At 40.7% G+C, this 23027-nt stretch overlaps 2 protein-coding genes across 3 annotated transcripts in view; both read right to left on the reverse strand.

The window, feature by feature from the left end:
• Positions 1–938: 938 nt before the first annotated feature.
• Positions 939–9923, reverse strand: si:ch211-106k21.5 (leucine-rich repeat-containing protein 26). Of its 2 annotated transcripts, XM_050033655.1 has the most exons (4): positions 9693–9923; positions 8265–8355; positions 3413–3573; positions 939–3323 (listed from the first exon to the last, which is right to left on the reverse strand). In XM_050033655.1, exon 4 carries the CDS (start codon positions 3319–3321, stop codon positions 2095–2097), a length of 1227 nt encoding a protein of 408 aa, XP_049889612.1. In that variant the 5' UTR covers positions 3322–3323; positions 3413–3573; positions 8265–8355; positions 9693–9923; the 3' UTR covers positions 939–2094. The 2 variants fall into 2 exon arrangements, with proteins under 2 accessions (XP_049889612.1, XP_049889611.1); XM_050033654.1 differs by lacking the exon at positions 8265–8355.
• Positions 9924–12459: 2536 nt separating this feature from the next.
• Positions 12460–23027, reverse strand: part of LOC126382637 (zinc finger protein GLIS1) — a 58342-nt gene continuing 47774 nt past the window's right edge. Inside the window, exons 6-9 of the mRNA XM_050032621.1 lie at positions 22644–22800; positions 16187–16317; positions 15983–16081; positions 12460–14767 (exon numbers count right to left, since the gene is read on the reverse strand). Coding sequence (XP_049888578.1) covers positions 14625–14767; positions 15983–16081; positions 16187–16317; positions 22644–22800 — 530 coding nt within the window. The 3' untranslated portion in view covers positions 12460–14624. The remainder of the gene's footprint in view (positions 14768–15982; positions 16082–16186; positions 16318–22643; positions 22801–23027) is intronic.

Here is a 23027-nt window from a genome sequence, read left to right on the forward strand (position 1 = left end):
ATAAATAAAGCACAGGTTGCTAAAAATAAAAGAAGAAAGACTTGACCTCAGCAACCAGTCCATACAGCCCTGTTAACAATTAAATTTATGCTATTTTTCTGTGTACAAAATTACAAAATGCAACGTTTACTCATTTATCTGCTCGTCTTTTGACCTTAAGGCTTCTGGCAGTGAACCTTACAATGTTGATAAATAAAGCTGTGATGGAAAATATGTAAAAACCCTTCGGAAAATACATCTCTGTTCTTTTAAATTCCAGGAAGCTCCACACCCTCATAGCTGCACCCACTGTCTCTCTCTGCGTCTGTCTCACTGAACAAGAACCAATTAGCATTTGTGTGAGGGTGAGACGTCCGTCTGTTTTCCACATCTTAGATAAGAATAGCATGTCTGTGTCCTGCACCTCCATGATGACCCTGATGTTCAGTGTTTGGCTTTTGTGTAGGTCTCCTCTCCAGTGTCATGATGTATGCACTACACAGATTTTTATCTCGAACCAGCATGCACCTGCATTTAGATCTGACCGCCCTAATATTTTCCAACATACATGCACATTTTAAAATGTGACGTAAAGCATGAGCATGCAAGCCCTTCGCCCTTGCTTGATGACATCCATAAATTTAGACTTCTCATCTGAGCTTTACATTCCACATTTCACAATGAATTAACTGGCAGCATTGCAATGGGATTAGTCATTGCTCTGCACCTACATTTCTGGGTGTGCAGCTTAAGGTGAAGGATCCGGAACATCCTGTATCCAAGTCAAACTGGAATGCATATGACAATTATACATGGGTGAGGTAAAGAAAAGTACATACAAAAGCTTGCTTGACTTAGAATAAGTAAGTATTGACAAAAACATGTCCTGTTCTTTGTTAAAGACCTTAAGACAGTAGTGTACATTTGCATGGAGTGAAATAGAAACATCAAATAGAAAAAAATGTCTTTGTGTCTTTAATGTTGAGTAGTTTTTTCCAGAGTGAAAAAAGTGGGCCTCCCTTTCAAACCGTCACTGCGTTCCTCAGGTCCCACAGGAAAAGGCCCGGATTAAATCACTTCCTCTTACATTGTGATACTACAGTGGTCGGACCACACTCTCTCTGTGTGTCCATAGATAACCCGCTTTTTCTGTAACACACACATACACACACAGTGTCTCTCTTAAAGCAATAACCTGACACTTTGCGAAATATGATTCCTATAGGTGCACCTTGTTTTTGAGTTAAGTACAGAGCTGGAACCAGGAAGTGATTAGCCTAGCTTAGCATAAAGACAAGAAGCAGGGAGAAACAGCTAGTTTGATTGTAGAAAAAGTTATAAACTTCTACAGGTCACATCAGTTTGTTAGTTTCAGTGGGTGCAGCTCATTAAACTTTCACAGGAAAATTTTAAAGGTATACTATGCAGGTTTTGTAGCTGACTGTTTGAAAACACAACATTCAAACTTGGCCCCTCCTCTAATTGAGAGAGCAGCAGTGGTCACTCAAGCTTGAGAGCGAATGAGGAGCAGGAGCGGTGTTAAAAAGAACAAAGCAGTGATCAGGAAAATAAAACATTATTTTCAGTCATGTTCTAAAGCACAAAAAAACACGCCCACACCTCTGCACAACCATGAAGTGGTTTTGTTTGAATTCAACCGAAGCGCATGCGTCAGCCTGTCCGCTTGGCTTCTCTGCTCTCTGTGTGTATGGCTCAATCTGGTCCTCAATCAAACAGACACACAGACCTGCAGCTCGCATCCACAAAACAGACAAGAGAGATGGAGACAGCAGGTCACTACATTTTTATCGAGTCCAGACTTTGTGCTGCTATTTGCTGGAGGCTACACACCAAAGGTTGACACCCAGACATGTCCTGAACAAACCAATATAGAAGAAAATAAGAAAGTAGAGGCAGAGGGCAGATACAGACACCACCACACACTGCTATGGGGTCAAAGGTGATGACTGAGAGGGATCCTGCATAGTATACCTTTAACAGCTTTTAACAAACAAACATGAGTAGACTCAGTAGGTTCAGATCTTCTCATCTAATTATCATCATGAAAACATAAGCATATTTCCCAAAATGTTGAACTATTCCTTTAAAATGGTGTCACGAGAGGTCCACATTCTCATATTCGCCATGGTCTGAGTCCTCCAGTTCGATACCCGGCACCAGGCTGTAGTATTCAGTTGACTGAGTCAGGTAAGCCTTCTCTCTGTCAGCTGAGTCTTTCATCACTTCAGTCACACTGACTGTGTCCAGGTCTGTCTTGCTGGCTCTGTCGGGCCCTTCGGGACCCTGCTTCCCTTCTGTGAAGCTGGAACAACGCAAGGAAACTCGGGGAAGAGACTCCACTGAGCCCACCTTAACCTCCACCTCTTCATAAATGTCCCTGGTGCTGCCCAGCAGGGTGGATGACGGGCGTAGCAGCAGCTGGTTCTTCAGGATCCCCTCATTGCCAGAGCTTCCAGCTTTACTCGGCTCATTGGCTGCAGGTTTCTGCTTGCTGCGATGCTTCTGGCCGTTACAGCTGGAGCTGGAGGCTCTCTTTTTAGAGGTGCTTACTGGTGCTTCTTTTCTCTTCCTCTTTCTCCCACAGCACCAGCAAAGCACCAAGGCGGAGAGGATGAGAAGAGGGAGCACGATGAAGAGTGCGGTGAGGCCAGCTGGGCGGCATGCGTCGCTAAGCCTCACCGAGAACACAATCCTGCTAGCCAGGTACCTGGGAGAGACACAGGTCAAGTTCCCCACCAGAGTCTGTAGGTTAGTAGTCCTGTTAACCTTCCTGCCTTCCTCCAGGCCTTCCAGTAACAAACAGGAGCAGTCCCAGGGGTTCCCATCCAGCTCCAGTGTTTGCAGACTGGGCTTCTGTAGCAAAGAGCCCGGCAGGAAGCGTAACTGGTTTCCCTGCAGATAAAGCTTCTGGAGGTTATCTGAGTCTTGGAGAAAACCCTCAGGAAGCTCCTGAATCTGGTTTCTGCTCAGATCCACCTCCTTCAGGCTCGGCTGGCTGGCAAGAAACCCCCTTGGCAACACTGTTAGTCTGTTATGACCTAAGTAAACCTTTTGCAATGTAGAGACTACTTTTTCACTCACATTAACAGAAGTGATATTACAGAAGGAGAGATCCAGAGTCTTTATGTTTGTCTCATTGGTAAACAAAGACCAGGACACATGGCTGAAAGCAGAGCCGGAGTAGTTCAAGCAACAGACGTCAGTAGGAACCTCAGAGGGAAACTGGGACAAAATGGTGGCTGCTGGACACACACATCCACCCGCAAGTCCCATCTTCGCCAGCAAGATGAAAATCAGCAGGACACACCACTGGCAAACCATCTCTGAAACACAAAATATGGTGAAGTACAGACTGTAACTTTATCATACCATATTGTTACTGCAGTGTCCCCTGCCTCTCTCTCAGCCCTACCTGCCTCCTGGTCTCTCTCTCTCAGCACTGGAGAGGATCCACGTTATGAAGGCTCACAGCTGTAAACCTAGCAGCTTCTCTGAGGACTCCCGGTTGCTGTGAGGATCGTGGGAGTTGGCATGGTGACACGGGTCACTAGGGATCAGGAGTCCAGTGTTTGGCTGTTGGAGAGGAAACAGATGCTGCAATGACTTTTCACGTGAAGGCGGTGCTGTTAATTGGCAGATGGAAGTTGTACAAACATTACCTGAAGGTAAAGCTGAAGCCTAAAGTAGGTCAACAAGCAGGTTATCTTGTTTGCTTAGTCTTTAAGCTCCCTGAAATCTGATGCAAAAAGCTAACCAGGGTTTTACTGCAAAATTTTTCCCAAATTCCCACCTATGGAGCAGCCTAAATGATCTTTGTTTCGCTTTTTTTCCTTTGTCACAGATGTGTGTGTTTGTATTTATGCCTGTTGCTGGGCTGTTTTTCTTCATTTATTTTTTAGTTTAATGAGAACTATAAAGTTAATGGTACATTGTCAATTGTCTTACACTCCATGCCTGTCTCCCAACTCACTGACAGCCAGGCAGCATCTCTTATGTAGTGCAATTTATATTTTTCATGGCTAATATCATACAATATTGGCTTAAACACGACAACAGTCAATGTCCCCTCCACACATACTTCTTTGCTTTTGGTTGAGGCTGCGACTTTGACGGTCAAAGTTTGCCAAAGTCGAACTCCACGCGATGTGAGGATGTGACCTTGCTTTGCCACTGGAAGCAAATGTTTTCACTCCCATTGAATGGAAGTAAATGGAAGCGTAACGAAGGTGAAAAATTTTAATTTCGCTCATGTGTAAACGTACCCTTAGATCGTGCCTAACAAATAAACGTGTACTTTGTTGCGTTAAAACTAGAGTCTGTGAGCCTTATCCACAAAAACACACCAAACAAAATTGTAAACAACCTGCTAACTTTTCACATGTATTAACAGGTCTTTTAAAACGGTTATTAGAATACATAGCATACAATGTTTTTGTTTTTAGCTCACCAAAACGAAGATATACGTAATAACTGGAAACCACCAAGTGCAGTATAAAACACAGTAACATTTGTGAAAAAACAAAAAAACATATAAACGTATAATATACTTAAAGGTCCAGTGTGTAGGATTTAGTGGCATCTAGTGGTGAGGTTTCAGACGTGAAAATTCTCCCGTGTTTCAAGCATGTAGGAGAGCTATGGTGGTTGAGGTGAAAACCGTGACACCGTGGAAGAGGACTTGCTCCATATCTAGATATAAACAGTTCATATTAAGGTAACAAAAACATTTTCAGGTGAGAATAAACTAATGAAAACATATTTACGAATATATATAGACAATTTCTGCCACAGGATGCCACTAAATCCTGCACACTGGACCTTCAAAACAAAGCATAAAACCCAATGGAGAAACCTTTGTTTTTATTTGTTTCCAGTTTAAAATACTTTTTTATATTTTGCTTGCCAAGCAACAGCAACAGGCCTATATCTTAAGCTATAAACAGCTGGGAAACAGAAAAATATGTTTTTCATCTCTCCACTCGTACATGTCGTGTATCATAATATATAATACTGTATGATATATATTTAAACTGGGTTGGGCAAGTCGAACAAAGTACAGTGCCTGGGCAGGTTAATGTTAAAATGAAAAGGAACAAACACGCAAGACAACAAAACACGGTAGAAAACAGCATAAATGACCTTGTCGAGGTTTGAGAAGGTCCCCAAAATAATGTGAAACTGCTTTCACTGTAATTTCATGTAGTAGAAATTACCCCTGTGGGACTATTTTAACCTCAGGTTTCTCTCCTACCATGTGTCTTACTGAGAGACTGTAACATGACATAACATTTGGGAAACCCTGCTACTGGAGACATAAAAAAATAATTGCTGGTCACTTCCTATAACTCCTGTGTACTCAGTGACTCTGCCTTAACATAAAAGCAGATGTGGTCGACATAAACAGGGCCTGTGTTTTCTGAAAGACTTTACATGTGAAGCGGGCAGCAAGAGAGGGAGTGTGTTTGGTCGTGACATCAGACTTCCTCACACACCACAATAGAGCTGAAAGCTGCTCTACAGTTAGGAGGCAGGAATGTGCTAACTCCTCAACAACAGGGCCAATTCATGAGCAGTGGAGGGTTTAGGCAGGACCCCTGTTGTCAGCTGTGATCATCTAGACCTATGAACCACAAAGAAACCTCATTTCACCTGCTAATGAAAATGAGCTACAACAACAGGTGGAATCGTCTGCCTGAAATCAAATTCAGCAATTTTAATTTCCTGCAGATCTCATCACAAGTAACAATCAAACAACTATGATTAATCGTTTTGGTAACTTTTGAGGCAGAAATTCCAAAAGTCCACTGGTTTCAGCTTCTCAAATGTGAATATTTCCTGGTTTCCTTAGTCCTTTATTACAGGAAACTGAATATTTTGGGGTTTTGGACTTTTAATTTTGATAAAAACAAACATTCAATAGTTAAACCAAACAATTAATTATACAAAATCAAGCATTTAAACTTTATTTGTTGCTATAAATCAACATAAATTGTGGTTACTTCTCTGCATTTACATATTAAGCCTTGTGGGGAGAAAATGGGATGCATATAGTGTCCAAAATATTTAAGTATTGATGTTCTGTTTGCCTCTCTATTTTGGAGATGCCGCTGAAGGATTATATTAACATGATATTTATCTCCTGAAGATCACTGCACTATTTTAGACACTGGAAACTACAATCCATGGGAAAAAATGACATACTCTTCAACAACAAAAAGACAATGTTGAAAATACTGAAGGAAATTAAATGAGACAGCTGCGCTCAGGGCACAGTTTAATGCTCCTTTTGACATTTTTCATGCTCCTGTCCTTATTGTTTCAAAACGGATCTCGTTGTAATAAAATGTACAATGTGTGTTTATTTGACAGCTTCATCCCGGGCCGTCTATTCTTGTTTTGTATCTTCCGGGCTAAATATGAAATGTTATAACAACACTGAGAGTCTGCAGCCATGCAGCTATGTGAGGTTGTATTTTGGCACAGTAAATGCTAATGTCAGCGTGCTAACATGCTCACAGTGATGCTAACATGCTGGATTTTAGTAGGCATCATGTTTATCATCACCGTCTTAAACCATCTTAGCACATTAGGATGCTAACATTTAGTAAGGCCCACTAAGTGCAGCTGAGGATGATGGGAGCAAGTGTTGGACAAACTGAAATTTGAAATCTGGATGAAAAATCAGAAGTTATTGCAATTCATCCTGAGGGAAATATGAAGGTCTGAAATAAATCGCATCACAATTCATCCAGTTCCTTAGATATTTCAATCTGGACCAAAGTGGCGGACGAGAAAAGCTATTTCTAAGTGTAAGGTGTCATTCTGTTATTACTTTGTCGATGTATGGAGCTGGACTGAGCAGAAAACTTTTGGTTATGAATGGATGCCATCTTGGAGTCCAGTATGCAGTTCTTTCGACACATCCATTGTGTCATACTCCAAAAGCACTGGACTTATATCCAATACATTTCCCATATACAATCAACATAGACCCTCATATTAGACCCTCCTTCCCTGGTAAACGGAAAAAAAGCTCTTCTTCAACAGTCCCAAAACATAATAAACAAACATGGAAATAAGAAGAATAGGCCTACATGTAGACTTTCAGCCTCGACTTCAGCTGAAAGGCAAAAGTCTCTCTAACAAACGCAGGAAGTGTGCGTCAAAGGAAAGAAACTGACTCTTTGTTGCTTGTATAACGATGATCTAATACATCCAACATGTGAAGAGTGCAGACTGTTTGACAGAGTGGAACGATGAGATATTATAAGTAAGAAGAAAGTTGCTTATGTTATCCATATCTATTTAGACTGCTTTGTTAGAATATAATAAATAATAATCTCACATGGAGTTATAGAGCCCATACTCAGGGGAAAGTAACTAAGTGCATTTACTCAAGTACTTAAGTACAATTTTAAGGTGCTTGTACTTTACTTAGAGTATTTCTATTTTAGGCTACTACATACTACTAGAGGGAAACATTGTCCTTTTTGCTCCACAATGTATATTTGACGGCCCTAACTACTTTATAGATTAAGATGATTTATACAATATATAATTTAAAAATGAATCATGATGTATTGTAGATACTACTACACAGCAGTATATAAATGTGTTAAAATTAGCTTCACCTTTGGCAAACTTTCTCATTTTACAGCAAAACAGCACACTAAAATATGCTTCTGGCGAGAAATAGGCAATGCAGTTACAAAATTTTTTGTCATATTTGATCAGTGCTGCCTAGTTTGACAGTTTGACCAAGCAGTGTGTGCCATGATTGACAGCTGCTTTAAAAACTCCTTGACTCTTGGTTGTTTTCATCCATTCCAAGTTACTAAAAGCACTACCAGGAAGCAGAGGAACATAATCCTGTAACAGATTATCTGCCTGTCTGGATGTAGTGGCAATTCTAGCAAAAAGTTATTTTAATAAACACAGCTTTAATGCTTTGAAGGAGATTAATACAGTTGAATGTTTGATAAAGACAATAAAGAATTTTTAGATAAGGTGGTAAAGCTTGCGTTTACAGATAAGCTTGTGTTTGCTTTTAATCTCAAACTTGTACCTCAAATTCATCCATGTGAACTGTTGGTATAAAACATTTCATATCCTCTAACTCTGTCATTATTTGCATGCTGCAGTGCTCTGTGAAAAGCTTTTGTCCTGACTGATAGCTATCAACAGATGATATATTCAGAGCTCTATTACTCTGAGGAGGAAAAGGAAAAGTTTGTGTTGGTGCACGTAGGTAAAAATTTGCTTACATTTGGATGCTTTGGTCCAAGTTTTAAGTAAGACTTTTGTATGTGTTGCTAATTCCATGCATTCACCAGTTGAGATAACTCCCATCTTGGCCTGATAACAGAAACAGTCTAAAGGTTAGAGTCAACTCACCTCTGGACATGTCTAGGAATCTGACAGCTCAGGGGGATGTGTGTGTTTCTGCATATGTGTGGCAAGCCAGCACTCTAAATATTGACAGATGAGTTGATCTTTGGATTTGAAGTTACACACAACACAAGAGACACTCACAGTGCCTCAGAACTGTGGGCGTAAAGCCTCTTCATCCAAACAGAAGCTTGGATCGTCTCCTCTCAGGGTGTGAAGAGTGCCCACTGCGAGAGGAGCGAGGTTTAAATCTGGAGAACATGGGTGATCTCACTCGCTAACAATGTGAGCTGCTGCATCCTCCCTGGCAGCAGAGCTTCCTCTGAAATAACGGTCTCCATTCTCCTTTCATACAGCTTTTCATCGTGTGACGCCCCTCCCAATGTCTTTGAGAATGTTTCAGCCAGTCTCATCAGGCAGCTGGCTGACATGGGAGGGTCGTTACCATGATTAGGCTCACCTGGGCCTCCAAGCTATAAAAGCTGCCTAATCTGTTCACTTGGTCTCTCCCTTCCTTTCAGCTGACATCCACTGAGCATCATTGGGTTTTGGTTTGCACCTTCAACACCTCCACAACACGCCTGACACTCACCCATGCATGGCTTTCATGACTGACTTTGCTGATCTACACACTCCATTGATTATTTAAGTTAATTTTAGTTCAATAAATTCGGCTTGTTTTAAGTAGTTTGTGTGGACTCCCTTCTTGTTGCATACTCTGAGCCAGTTTGTATCAGTCGTTAAATATTCGTACTTTAAACACGGGCTGCAGCTGTACGACCACTGAGGACACAGAGGGATATATTCTGGGGATTTTAGTGTCCAACAATTAAAAGCTGTGCTGTTTAAAAGCCAGACTCTCTCTTTTCTTTTAATATTTAATGTTGTTCATTTTAAAGAAAATAAGAATAATAGGCCGCAGATTCAGTACTTTGCCAGAGAGGTTTTTTAAACAGCATGCAGGGAAATAAACTTAATAATCTAACGGCTGACTGGATCAACACAGTGTAGAAAACCACAATCAATAGGATAATTTTATGTATTTTTTTGGTGTCTGGACACATTTTCTGGAAGGGGGTGGGGTTGCATTAGGGAGGACTTTGACCCATGACCTCAGTATTGCTCAATATCTGTTTGCAGCTTTAAACAAAACACAACATTATAGGCTATCATAATTTCAAGTTATAACTCACCTTAAGTGCAACAGCACCCTGTGTGGATGATTAAATCTTTTACAAATTTGCACAAACGTATACACTTCAAGACATGCATGCACACCTGTTTGAGAACATGTGTAGTCTTACCTGTGATTGGCATGTTGCTGCAGCCCTGTTGTTTTCTGTCAGAAGCTCGCGAGAGAAGCAATGTAAAGGCAGCAGCGTCTTTCTCCTCTCTGCATCCCATCAGCTGTCTCGGCTGAACCTCTCCTCCTCCGGATCTGAGGGTGTGTCCCCCTCCGAGCGGAATGTGGAAATACAGCCTCTAGTCGGCGTGTGTGTGTGTGTGTGTGTGTGTGTGTGTGTGTGTGTGTGTGTGTGTGTGTGTGTGTGTCATGTTTGTTCATACACAATGTCACGGTGCTCAGTTAAAGTGCGTTTATCTGCGAATGAAGCTGACAGGTTTTTATCTTCACTGAGCTCAGTACAAAGTTGAACTGAGCTGCTGCAGCGCTGTGACCGCAGAGCGCCCCCTGGTGGCTCAACTAACTCTCACAAAACTCAAAGAAGTAAAAGTCGTGATCAAATTTATACTTAAGTTAAAGTGCAAAAGTATTAACAGAATATGCTTGAAGTATCAAAAGTGAAAGGGATCTGAATTATCTGCAGAGGTCTCTTCCTCTCCAAAACAAACATAACTTGTGATTTAAAGGTCCAGTGTGTAGGATTTTGGAGGAAAATATGGCAGAAATGGAATTTGATATTAATAACTACCTATGTTTTCATTAGTTTATAATCACCTGATAATAAGAATAGTTGTGTTTCCCATATAAGCCATTTATATCTACATACAGAGCGGGTCCTCTTCCATGGAGTCCACCCACCTGCATCAGTGGTGTAGTGGAGGGTATACTCAGGTATACGGGGTATACCCAGTTCTTTTTCTATCCAGTTACAGTATACCCACCTATCAGCAAAAAAGCCATTGTAATACATAGGAGAGTATGCCCACTTCCTCATTGATAACCTATCTATCTACCTAGTAGTACACCCACCTCATCAATTACCACTACACCACTGAGTCCACCATGTTGTTCTACAGTACCTCAGAACAGACAAACCAAACACTGGCTCTTGATAGGGCCATTTCATTCAGGGGAGACAGAAGAATGAAGTAAATATAATATCTAATACAGAATATGAGTGTACAGATTGATAGATGATTTGTGCTGATTAAGATTTAACAGAAGTCTTTGGCTCTTGGACACCACAGGGAGATGTTTTGTGATTGAGGGACATCTGAGCGACAGCAGGATAAATCCCCCTGTGGAGTCCAGACACTGGTGGTGGTGGCGGTGGCTGCTGACTCTGAGGCTGATGACTCCTGAGGAGGATGAGGCTGATGAATCTATAAAGACTAGGTGGTGATGGAGAGATGAAGGGTGCCCACAACGGCAGCAAAAAAGAACTAAGACAGACAAAGAACCATATTTAAAATGAGGAGCAGTAAGATGACAGGCTGACAGAGAAGGTGTGTTGCTGTGGTATTGGTTGATTGTGAATCAGCTGATGACTCAACTGACAGACCCAGACATTGACACCTAGAGATAGTGAGTGAGCATGCATGCAAGGAGTGAATGGCAGGGTGAGAAAGAAAACTGTTTTGTGCTTCACGTTTCACGTTGGCTACCATGGTTCCCCTATAAGTTTCAGTTCCTCAACCTCACTGCTAGATGCCACTAAGTCCTACACCTTTAATCAATTAAATTAATAAATTAATTGCCACTCCTCCATTAAAAATTACTTAAAGCACTTAATCGGCTAAATTTAACTTGAGTACATTGATTTAATTCCAATATTTAGCATTCATATTGAGTTAAATTTGGAAATGTGATGTTATTTCACAGAGCTGTTGCTATTTGTCATTATTCTAAGTGATTCATGATACATGATATGAGCTTACATTAGAGCATTTATTGTATTTTTTCCACAGATTACTTCATCAGCTGTCTTATGGAATTTTTCAGTAAACTTTCTTCTTTCATTGCCTGTGCTGTATTTTGCATTTGTATATTTTGATTTCAGCTGTAGGCTGCTTACACTGTATAATTGTTGTTGTTTTTTTCGTTTGACCAGTAGATGGCAGTATCAACCAGCACTCAACAAGTTCAAAAATTACTGTAAACATAGATTTACATACTTTCCAACAACACAAGCTCATTCATCTTCATTCATTCATCTTCTAACCGCTTCATCCTCTTGAGGGTCGCGGGGGGGCTGGAGCCTATCCCAGCTGACATCGGGCGAGAGGCAGGGTACACCCTGGACAGGTCGCCAGACTATCGCAGGGCTGACACATAGAGACAAACAACCATTCACACTCACATTCACACCTACGGACAATTTAGAGTTATCAATTAACCTAGTCCCCAATCTGCATGTTTTTGGACTGTGGGAGGAAGCCGGAGTGCCCGGAGAGAACCCACGCTGACACGGGGAGAACATGCAAACTCCGCACAGAAGGGCTCCCACACCCGGGATCGAACCGGGAACCCTCTTGCTGTGAGGCGACAGTGCTAACCACCACACCACCGTGCCGCGCCACAACACAAGCTGAAATGATAAAATTAATAATAGATATGAAAACTGACAGAGAATTATTCTGATAATTGTGTCAGTCACATTATATACAAAAATGCTAAAAGCACTCACTGATGGATCGTCTCAAAAGTGAGGATTTGCTGCTATTCTCTGTCATACACGTTAGACATCTAAACATTCTGCCGAAACAAGAAATGTGAAAATGTCATTTTGCACTGTTTTCTAACATTTTTAAACTTATTATTCAAGAAAATATCATCAGTAATGAAAGGAAGCATTGGTTGAGGCCCTAAAACTAACCAACACAAACATATACAAACAGAGTTATTTATTTAGATATAAAAGACAGGTGCTTTTTATACAGTCTATATACATTGTTCAAAGACAATAATAAGAAAATCTCTGAATTGCTACAAAATCAGTGTAAACATTTTTTCTGGTTGGTCATTTTCTTAAAGTCTCTGTGATGAGACAGAAAAGAGTGCAGAGAACTTACTGTAAACAATGCACACCTCCCTCTCGCTGAATATAACACTGATACAATAAACAAAAACAAAAAAAGGAACAGAAGAGACAGTATAAAAAAAGGAGATTATGCTTCGGTCTTGATCGTTGTTAGATTACACATATTGAAACATATTTGTTGGCACCTTTATGTCCATTACAGACAAATCATAAACAATACATTTTAGTGCATTTTTTCTTTCTTTTTGTGTGTCAGTTTTAAAGTCCCAGGAGTCCTCCACACTGATCCACAGACTGTAAATACACTATATTTATATACTGTCATTCAGACACTTGGTGGCAGCACTGCTACAGTTCACTGTACGCGCCACTCTCCTGCAGTTCTTTGCATATTACCAAGATGTTGGAGGTTTCTCAATGACACTCTGGTTACACTCCACGACCTTAAAGACAATAGCTTAGAATAGCTTGACATATGGGAATATACACTTATCTTTCTGTCCGAGAGTTGGACAAGAGGATCGAAACTATTCCAGCAGCCACAAAGTTCTCACGTCACCCCAGTTTAGCCTCTTTGCATTGTTTACCACTATTTTGAAATCCTACTCTTTACTTACAGCACATCAATAAACATTTAACTCCTTACTGTCCCAAAAGACCTCTTACATTAGCTGGAATCCATGTTAATGTCAGAGAGTACTCAAGCATAGAGAGGCATAGGGAGAGTAGGCCCTCCAACAATGTGTTGGGTGGAGATTGGGCCCCTATGAGTGATTGACACCTTGGAAATATGCCTGTTTTCAAATAACTCTCATTAAATTAACAACAGTGCCATTATATGCTCTTGAAGAAGGCAAAGCCATCTCTGTCATGTTTTTTTTTCTTTATTTGTAAAATAGTCAGTAGGATCTATAATAAAATGATACGCTTATTCCAAGTAACTATAACAAACTATTACAAATTGTTAAATTAAATTAAAAATATCTCTTTTCGTTGGTATTTTTTGTAATATACAGATATACAGTGATGATTGCTGGGAAATTTGTATGTTAATGTTATCCAATGTCAAGTCTCTGACCACGTGACGAGACGATAAGTGCATGGTAGCGTGCACTGGGGCCCGTTGTATCTACCTTATGCCACTAGTCATCACAGTCAAGAAATAGTCCTGATATAATTGGGCTTTAGAGTTACTGGTAGGCAAACTGGTAAGCTAACATAACTTGGCTGTGGCTACATTTTAGCACACAGACATGAGAGTGATATCAACCTTCTCCTCTAACTCTCAGCGAGGAAACAAACAAGCGTATCTCCCAGAATGTTGAGCTATTCTTTGCTCTATTGCACGGACTGCTTAAAACCAGCCCATCATCCATTATAACATAATGGTTCCCAACATTTTTTGGCTAATGATACCTTGAAATGACAAAAAAAGCAACAATTACAGAAAAGTCAAACAAAAATTAGAATAATTTCTAAAGCAGAACTGTGTTATTTTGTTATTTGTTATCTTCTTAATCGTCTTTTGACCCCAGCAGATTTATTTATTGACCCTGGGTTGGGAACCACGACATCATAAGATCCCGTCCTGACAAATGTTTTTTTTTAAATATTTCATGGAGGCAGAATTAATCTCACTGGTTTAGTTAACATCACTCGCAGAGCCAGAGCGCCAGCTACCTGACTTTCCTACACATCAAACTACCAAAAAGAGGCTCATAGCTCATCCTATCCAGATCACAAATGCTGTGGTCATCTCTGAATAAAAAAGTCACTGCTATTCACATTTAGAATTTGACTGGCTGCAGCTCTGTCTCTGGTTAATTTTGCTCTTTGGTTTGTACCCTTTGACATATTATTTATGTCTGTCCAAAACAAAAACTTCAGCCTTGAACAAACAGTACACTGCTGTTATGATTGTCTGCTGCCACACATTTACATGCTGTTGTTCATCCTTAGGAAAACAAAGTGATTCTGGAGCAGTTTTTTTCTTCTTTGGTTTTGGGTGGCCCATCATGAGTCCAGGTAGATGGAGTAGATCTGGTTGAGGCAGCGGTCGACGCCTCCTGCCTGGAAGAGGAAGCTGTCGTCTGAGCATGGAGACATGGAGTAACCGCCCCCCGCCTGGCCCTGCAGGTCCTGCAGCAAGTCGAACCCTGAGAGGAGGAAAACAGAAAATTTTCAATTTTTTTCACAGTAATAAACCGTTAATCATCACATAAAGAGCTTAATGCCAGTGAGCTACCTTACCTTGTGTTGCCATTAACACCAAATCCTTTAAAATCAAAGTAAGCAGATAAGAGAGGAATCCCTCAGTAGACCAGACCTATACAGATTCTATAACATCCAAAGTATGACGGCAGTCCAGTTAAGAAAATGTATGATGGGAATTCAACAGTTCCATGGTAACAGACACAAAGTCCGTCCAGCTAGCTCGCCTAGTTCTTAAGGAAGGCAGTATGGTAGAGAAGAACTAGTTTGTAAGATGAGTTGTAGGTGTGTTGTCATAGTGAGGGGGAGATGAGATACGGGGATAACCGAGTACATTTCCGGACAGTTTCACCTGCAAGATATTAATCGTCTTGCACCCAGAAAGTGACAGAAAGTATTCTGTCAAGATAGCCAGAAGTCACGTTTTAATCCAAATGTAGTGCAAATTTTAACCAAATTTTCAAAATAATTCTTCAGTCAGATGCCTCTTCCACTGCAGAAGAAGAGGATGCAACAAGGCATTCATGTTCATGTCATGTATTAATTTGAAGAAGATTACTGTCTCCTCACTGATCCACACAGATTTGATAGTCTGCTGCCATTTTTGTCTCTTCAGTGGATGTTTAAAGTTCCAGTGTATAGGATTTAGTGGCATCTAGTGGTGAGGTTACAGAACTGAAACTTCCCCTATGTGCCAAGCATGTAGGAGAACTACAGTGGCTGACACAAAAATGTAAATGGCCCTATGTAGAGCCAGTGTATGGTTTATCTGTTCTGGGCTATGAAGCAACATGGCAGACTCCACGGAAGAGGACCCACTCATATGAGGATAAAACCACTCATTCTAAGGTAACGAACCCACAACAATGTTTATTTTCAGGTTATTATAAACTGATGAAAACATAGTTTAGTTTTTTCTAAATCCTAGACACCTTAGACCTTTAAGTCACCTGCTTCATGTGTGTTATGAGTAATGTATGCCTATATTGCAGTTCTTATCATTGGTGTATATACCAGCAATATTTTGAGTCTTTTTCTGAGACTGCTGGTATCAGATAGAAGGTGGGTAGCAGGAGGCGGTTCAGATGTTGCCTGACCATCCAACACGTGCTTTTATTGGAGCATATAAACGCCTAAACTCTGCTTTATTGCCATCTTACCTGTAGAGTGAGAGGCGGACGGAGTTGTGAAGTAACTGGCGGGTTCAAAGCCTCCATCATTGACTGGCTGAACCACTTTCCCTTCTCCGTACAGACATCCTTGGAGAACCACAGAGGAAATGTCAAAAACACCAAAACCTATATGTTTGAACGACGTAATGAGGCTGCTGATGTTGACACATACTCATTGTACACTGTCAGTACCTTGCTGCTGTGTGAATACTTGTTGGTGGCTGTAGGTTTTGTGGTAACCCTGCAGCTGGACGTCCACTCTGTCTGATGAGGAGCTTGCTGGGCTGACGTCAGCAGACATGAACAACGATGTTGGTCTGTTCCTGTTGGCAACACAACACCAGGTAGCTGGATTACTCCCCAACATAAACATTTATGTGAGTGCAAGAAATGACAAAACTATGATGTACATTTAAATTTGACTAACTGAGGTTTTATTCACATTTTCTATTGCTTAAAACATTAAAGGAACAGACTGACAATGATTGTCTGCTGTAACACATTATAAGTAACCCCTGACAAACTGTATGATCAGAGAAAACAGAGAAAAAGGGCTGGTGCATTTGCTTTTTCTCATGTGGTAGAAAACTTACAACTACCAGAATGCACTGCACTACACCAGACCAATAAATGCTCCAGCTGGGGTGTGGAAATATGTCAGCTTGGCCATTTTGACACAGGAAACAATATGGCAGCCAGGCTGGTAATAAACAATCTGAATTTACAGTTAAACAGCAAGCTAAAATATGTTTCTGAAAACATTATAGGTGAGAAATAAACAATGCTTGGTTCATATTTGATCAACACTGCTTCGTGTTACCGTTTGATCTCAGTATTTTCAACCTCTGTTTTTACAATCCAGGAAACAGTATGGCGCCCACTTCCTGTTTAAAAATTCTCATATTACAGCTAAACAGTGCACTTAAATATGATCCTGAAGACATTTTATGTGAGCAGTATGCAAGAGAGTAACAGAATCTTGGTTTGTCTTTGATCAACACTGCTTAGTTTTACAGTTTGATTCGAGTTTGAAAGAGTGAGAGAGAGGGGTGGGTCTCTTTTTTGATCTGCTCCTTGTGTCTGTAATGGTGTACCATCAGAAATTGCAATTTGTATTTTAAGCCCTATTGCCAGTGAAAATCAGTCGGATGCTGGATTTAAGCTGAGAGATGAGCAGGGAGATCTGGGTGCTGGTGAGATGGAGGGAAGTTTACCGCAGTTCATTTACACATACTGCCCACACTGTTATGATACAATGCTGGTTGAAAATCACCAAAGTGTCCCATTGAAAACTAGGTTTTATTAAAGTTTGACACACACATCTCTGATCAAACCAAACCCAGACTAAGTATTTATACTGATAACCATTATCTGTCAGTGTGGCAGCAGCTGTATTATCAGACATAAACATGTAAATACTTAAAACTCTTGTACAAACAGTACAGTTTAGACAAGGAAGCGTTTCCACATTGAGGGGGGGTAATGTAGGCGGGCTTTGTGTGGCGCTGTATCCATCGCTACGCTGTAAGAATGTGCTGACTGTGCACGAACACTCTGACTCAACATGGAAACGAGTGAGTCAGTGGAGCCAAGTCGACGAGAAGAAAGAAAAGGCAGGCGAATATCTCTCCAAGGAGATATGCAGCTGAAACCCCCCAATATGGTATTTGAGCCCCCCCCCCCCCCCCCTTCCTGCTCCTTCAAAGAGCTCGCTCTCAGCATTTCATGTGGCCTGAGAACTCTCCTGGATGATGTACTGTAGCATATTGGTCCCCAGAGAGCCAAATGGCCTTGGTTTCTGCTGGAAGGGTTTTAGTGGGCTTCATAAACAAGCCAGGCCTTGTCAGAGATACTGATGGCTGCGGGCCCAAAGCGCCTTCTATATTCGCATCTGACCAGCTATAAAAGAAGGAAATGTTTGGAGATTTCTTTACATATCTATCATTTATCATCCCCAGGTCTCTTTATTACCCATTTCCCATGTCAAATGCTATTACATTTAATTTAACAGCGTTCAGTGGAGAAACACAATAAAAGCCAAAATTAATCAGAAGGACTTTTTGAAACCCAAACTGATATAACTTACAGATGGCTACGGCTTCCCAAGGTAATAAAGACCAGGCTTTGTATAGGATTATGCAAACAAAGTGGGCTTTGATATAGCACGACTGTTGAAATGAATGTGCCGCGATGACTGCGAGCCCCAAGAATTCAACACTTCTCTGGATTCCCCCTCGGTGGCCCCAGAACCATCAGAGCTGACCTTAACTATAAACAACTGCGGCTGTTCCACGGCTTACATTCTTGCGATGCTGCAACAACATAGCTGGGATGTCTGAGCCATCCCGTGCGTGGCCCTGCTGGGTCAATCTGTCGTTTTGTGGCCCTGTTTACCCAAAACTTCTCAGATGCACAAGCTTAACACAGAACCCACGCCTGAGGGAGCAGCTGTCAGCACGACCTCAGGAAACTGTTTCTCTGATTTTATTTTACCGGCTAAACCCCTTTATCATTTTTCTTTGTTTAAAGCTAACTGCAGCCAGCTGCCCTTCTTATATCTGGAATGAGAAGAATCCTGCTTGCAGAATTTAAGCTCCTGTGTTTATATGCACATTATACTGTCTTCAACCGATGCCTGCTTTTTTAATAAAAGCACACTTGGACAGGATCAGAGGACGGGATGAGTTGGTTTACCAGAAGGTGCCAGCTTGTGCAAGCTAAACTGATCCGTTTGCAGTTTTGGCAGAGGAAAGATGCTGCGACATAGATTTACTGGATCACAGAGGATCATGTTGAACGTATGTAACACAGATGGAGATTTAATGTGATCTAAGCACTACCAATCAAGTACTTAGAGAAACTAGAGAACACTTATTGCATGTTAGAGATACAGTAAATACAAAAATGTGTGGACATGTCAAAACATTTTAGTTAAACCAGCTATTTGGATCTGATGTCAGTCAGAGCTTCTGCAAAGTAAACTTCATTACTTCTCTTTCCTTCAAATTGTATAATAGTGTTTCTGTGTGAGAGCCATCCCGGTTAGTGTGCCTGTATCTGATGGAGACGCTGCTCCAAAAAACCAATCCAGCTCCCCTCGACCACAAAACACACAAACACTGCACATCACAAATAACCACTGATGGACAAGCCTTAGAGCAGGCCTCTGAATCCCTCAAGTATTAAATAATTAAAAGAAGTCGAAATGGCTCATCTCAGCCAGAGTAAACACGTGCCTGGCTATGAGGTCAGAGCTCGACGCTGTGAAGCACAGATAATTTACTTTCACGTGTTTAACGTCTCGCTAAGTCATTTGGGGGAAAAACAAGTGCTTGTCTGGTATTGGCTTTGGCAGGCCGTCGTGTACTGCGGGCACCAGTGGGATTCTATGACATCCTCAGTGTCTATAAAGAGACGTCAATGGATAGACTGTGCAGAGCTTCATGGAAGCTCTGGCTGCAAACTTTGAGGAGATGGAGGCTAAGAGATGCTGCATTAAGGCGAGTACAGTTATATATCCTAAAAATACAAACACATAGACAACCAAACTCTACCTGAGCATCAATTTAAAGTGCTTTTCTAAAACATGGCTTTGTTTAGTGAACTCCAAAGAACATTAAATTAGTTAGTTTAACACCTAAACCTGATATTCTCAGGTGAAATCCTGCTGCAGGTGACAGAAGTGAAGCACCTTGACAAAGTTCAGTGTTTAAGCTGTTTTTTGTTTGTTTGTTTTTTCAAAAGTACTTTCAAGGATATTCATTATAATGGCTAATTTTTCTCCAACTTTTTAAGTTTTTCAAGGCTTGTTTGAGGTGGGCACATATACATCAAACTACAATATAATGTAGTTTTATTACTAACAATACAACTTGAAGAATGGAAGAATGGAAAAATCCATCTCAACACCTTTTCTAAGACCTAAAGAAAATAATACATGGAACACTGGACAAGCTAAGGTACCATATGTGTTTTCGCTATTTGCAATTTTTAATGCTTTTAGATCACATCTCTGGTTATACTGTGCACTTAATTAACAATATAACGATGGGGGAGGTGTGTGTGGAGCATGGGCTGCTTATAAAGATGGATAATGCACCTACTCTTTCTCCCTCTGTACAAAAATGAAGCCCTGTCGACGTCATTCGGAGCCAGAGTCTGCGCAGTGGCGATCTCCACGGTATCGAGTTCCTGCCCATACACCAGTTCCGTGAATTGTGAGCAGCACCATTGATCACAAGTACTCGATTGTCACACACAACTGTCAGTCCTGACGTCAACCCCCATTTTATAGCATCAAATAAACAATTAAAACCATCCTTATCAAAATGAACGCTTGAACATACACCAGCAAGATAAGAATTACCAAAAATGACAGAAACTATCAATGTGTTCTTTGATTTTTTTAGTTTGGCTAAGGTCCCATCTGCTAACACGGAGGGGATGTGGTATGTGACATGTACTGCAGCCAGCCACCAGAGGGCGATCAAGATATTTTGGCTTCACTTTTGGGAAGGTGCCATGCTGTCCATCTTAATTATACTGTCTATGGTGTGGAGCCACTCCACTGTGGCTCCACTAAATTATAAACCTGCCCACTTTTTTAGCAGTCCAATCAAATGTAATTTGATTGTGATTTGATTTCAAACACTGTTATAGCTATGCACTGATCAGATATTCTGTTTCACTGGAAAATACATCCCAGTGCAGAAGTTAAAGACGTTCTAACTTGCCACTGGCACTTATAATTGACATCGATTAGTTTAAAACCTTAAGATGATTATCTCAAGTAAAAGATCCACGGGAAATCCTTTAAATCTGCTTTTGTGTCAAGCCAGATTTCAAATGTGTTTTTCATAGTGAGCTTTAGGAATTTAAGATAAATTTTAAAAAACACAGTATTTTCAAACAGTCCTCAGCCAGGAGTACCCGCCTTTAAAACCAGAATTTACAAAAGACCGTAATCTATAAGACCAACTTTCAAGGATTTTTACGGCCTGTTTGAGTATTGCAGACACATAGTGTTACACTGAAAAACGATATGAAGCAGTTTCATTACTAACATCACAAAATTATTATTATTTTTTAAAGATATTTTTTGGGGCATTTTTTAGCCTTTAATGGATAGGACAGACAAGTGTGAAGGGGGGAGAGAGGGAGTGACATGCAGCAAGGGGCCACAGGCTGGAGTCCACTGCGGAAACAGCCTTGTACATGGGGCACCTGCTCTACCACTAAGCCACCGACGCCTCCAACAAAATTATTTTTTAATTTGACAAAAAGTGAACTGTTGTTTTCCAGTACATGGACTTTCTGCTAAGAATTTTCCAAGGTCAACAGTAAACCTTCATGTTAAAGCTTATAGGTCTGAATTTGTGTTCATCGAGAACAACTCATCTGAACTCCTGCGCCTAAACCTAATTTGAAAATGTTTCCTGGAAATACTGGACAAATTTATGTGAAACCACGTGCATTATATGTGAAGATTTTATATCACTTATTAAACCACAAAAATGTTTGGCCCTTATCAGCTCTCTTTTATTGGATAGACTGCCTTTGTTGTTACTATTGTGCCAGTAAAAGTTAGTTTACAGGCAATTCTTCAATGACCAATGATTTGAGGCCATATTGTCCAGAAACTGCTGCCCTGAAGGCTTTCAGCTGTATCTTTTTAGTCTCACTTCTACTTTTATACTGGGCTAGACAAAATTTGTCTCAGTTTACAGAACACATAAGTTCTGTGGCCTCCAACTACCCAATCAGTGCAACCACAAAGCCATAACTCCATCTCTGGTGATAATGTCTCTGGTTTATTCAAGAATGCAAAAGCTCACATCACTCTCCTTGTTTCTGGCATGTGCTTTACAGACGGGAGAGGCGAAGAAAAGTCATATCACAACAGGGTTTTGATGGCGTTCGAGGTTGAACCATGATTTCTAGCGCGGAGGAGACATGCTTAGAAGGCTTGAGGAGTTAAAAAATGTTTTAGTGCCAGATTTTACAAATGAAGAAAGACTTTTGGGTGAACACCCGAAAATGCACAGAGGAACAGAAGTCTGTGGTCAGTTTTCACTATTTTTATCTTTCGCAGAAAATAGCTCCAGATGAAAACTGCCAAATGCAAATGAAATCCCATTCAGCTCCATTGTATCTGGTTGGCAGCAGCAGTCCCTGCAGCAGATAACTTAAAACCTTGCCAAACACAACCAGAGGGAAAATATGTTTCGTTTTTTTGGATGAACTGACCATTTAAGTTTGCCTCTGGGCACATCATTAGTACAGTAGTAGTAAAATACTCCGTTTTCCAAGAAATAAAAGCAATTGAATTTTAAAATGCATGACAGTGAGAACATAAAAATATATCCTTTGACATTTATTGTTTAACAGCTGCATCTCATGATATGAAAGGTCATTTTTCTTAATGGTGACTTCACTCTATGAAGCAATAAAACAGATTAAAAATGGGAAAAATAAACGACACAATCTCTCCTGTAACAGCTACAGATGAGCTGCCCATGAACAAGGCAAATAACAGTCAGTTTCAAGGAACAAATGTTTCTAACTGTAGCATTCCTGAAGAAGCCCATGTTTACTGTTTATTTAATAAGTAAATAAATAATTTTTTGGATGCAACACATGATACACTCACCCCTCTCTCATGCTCCCTGCACTTGTTAGTGAAGATATTGGGCTGTTGGCGTCAAAGTTTCCCTCCAAACCTCGATACCTGGAGCAGGTGTCTGCTGACGGAGGGAGAAACTCTGAATTTTCCCTGTTGTGGACGGAGCCGTTGTTTGAGTACACACCTGAGAGAGAGAGAGACATAAATTTATTTAAGTATTACTTATCCTTTGAGTATCCACTGGCTTTGGATGGTTGGTTGCTCCTTGATGGAAGTTTGTGCAGCTACAGTTTGTTTAGATTTATAGTAGTTACAATGGATCCCCAAAAAATGTTTAAGAACATTCATAGAAACTTCCAAAACTGCCATTGCAGCATATTCACCTTCTACACTGTCTGCCTTCATGCTAAG

Source organism: Epinephelus moara, chromosome 21 (assembly GCF_006386435.1).
Source record: "Epinephelus moara isolate mb chromosome 21, YSFRI_EMoa_1.0, whole genome shotgun sequence".
In the NCBI taxonomy this organism is placed as follows: domain Eukaryota; kingdom Metazoa; phylum Chordata; class Actinopteri; order Perciformes; family Serranidae; genus Epinephelus; species Epinephelus moara.

Excerpts from the sequence above, each read along its gene's own strand:
- si:ch211-106k21.5 (XM_050033654.1), bottom strand. The coding sequence starts at position 3,321 with ATGGTTTGCCAGTGGTGTGTCCTGCTGATTTTCATCTTGCTGGCGAAG.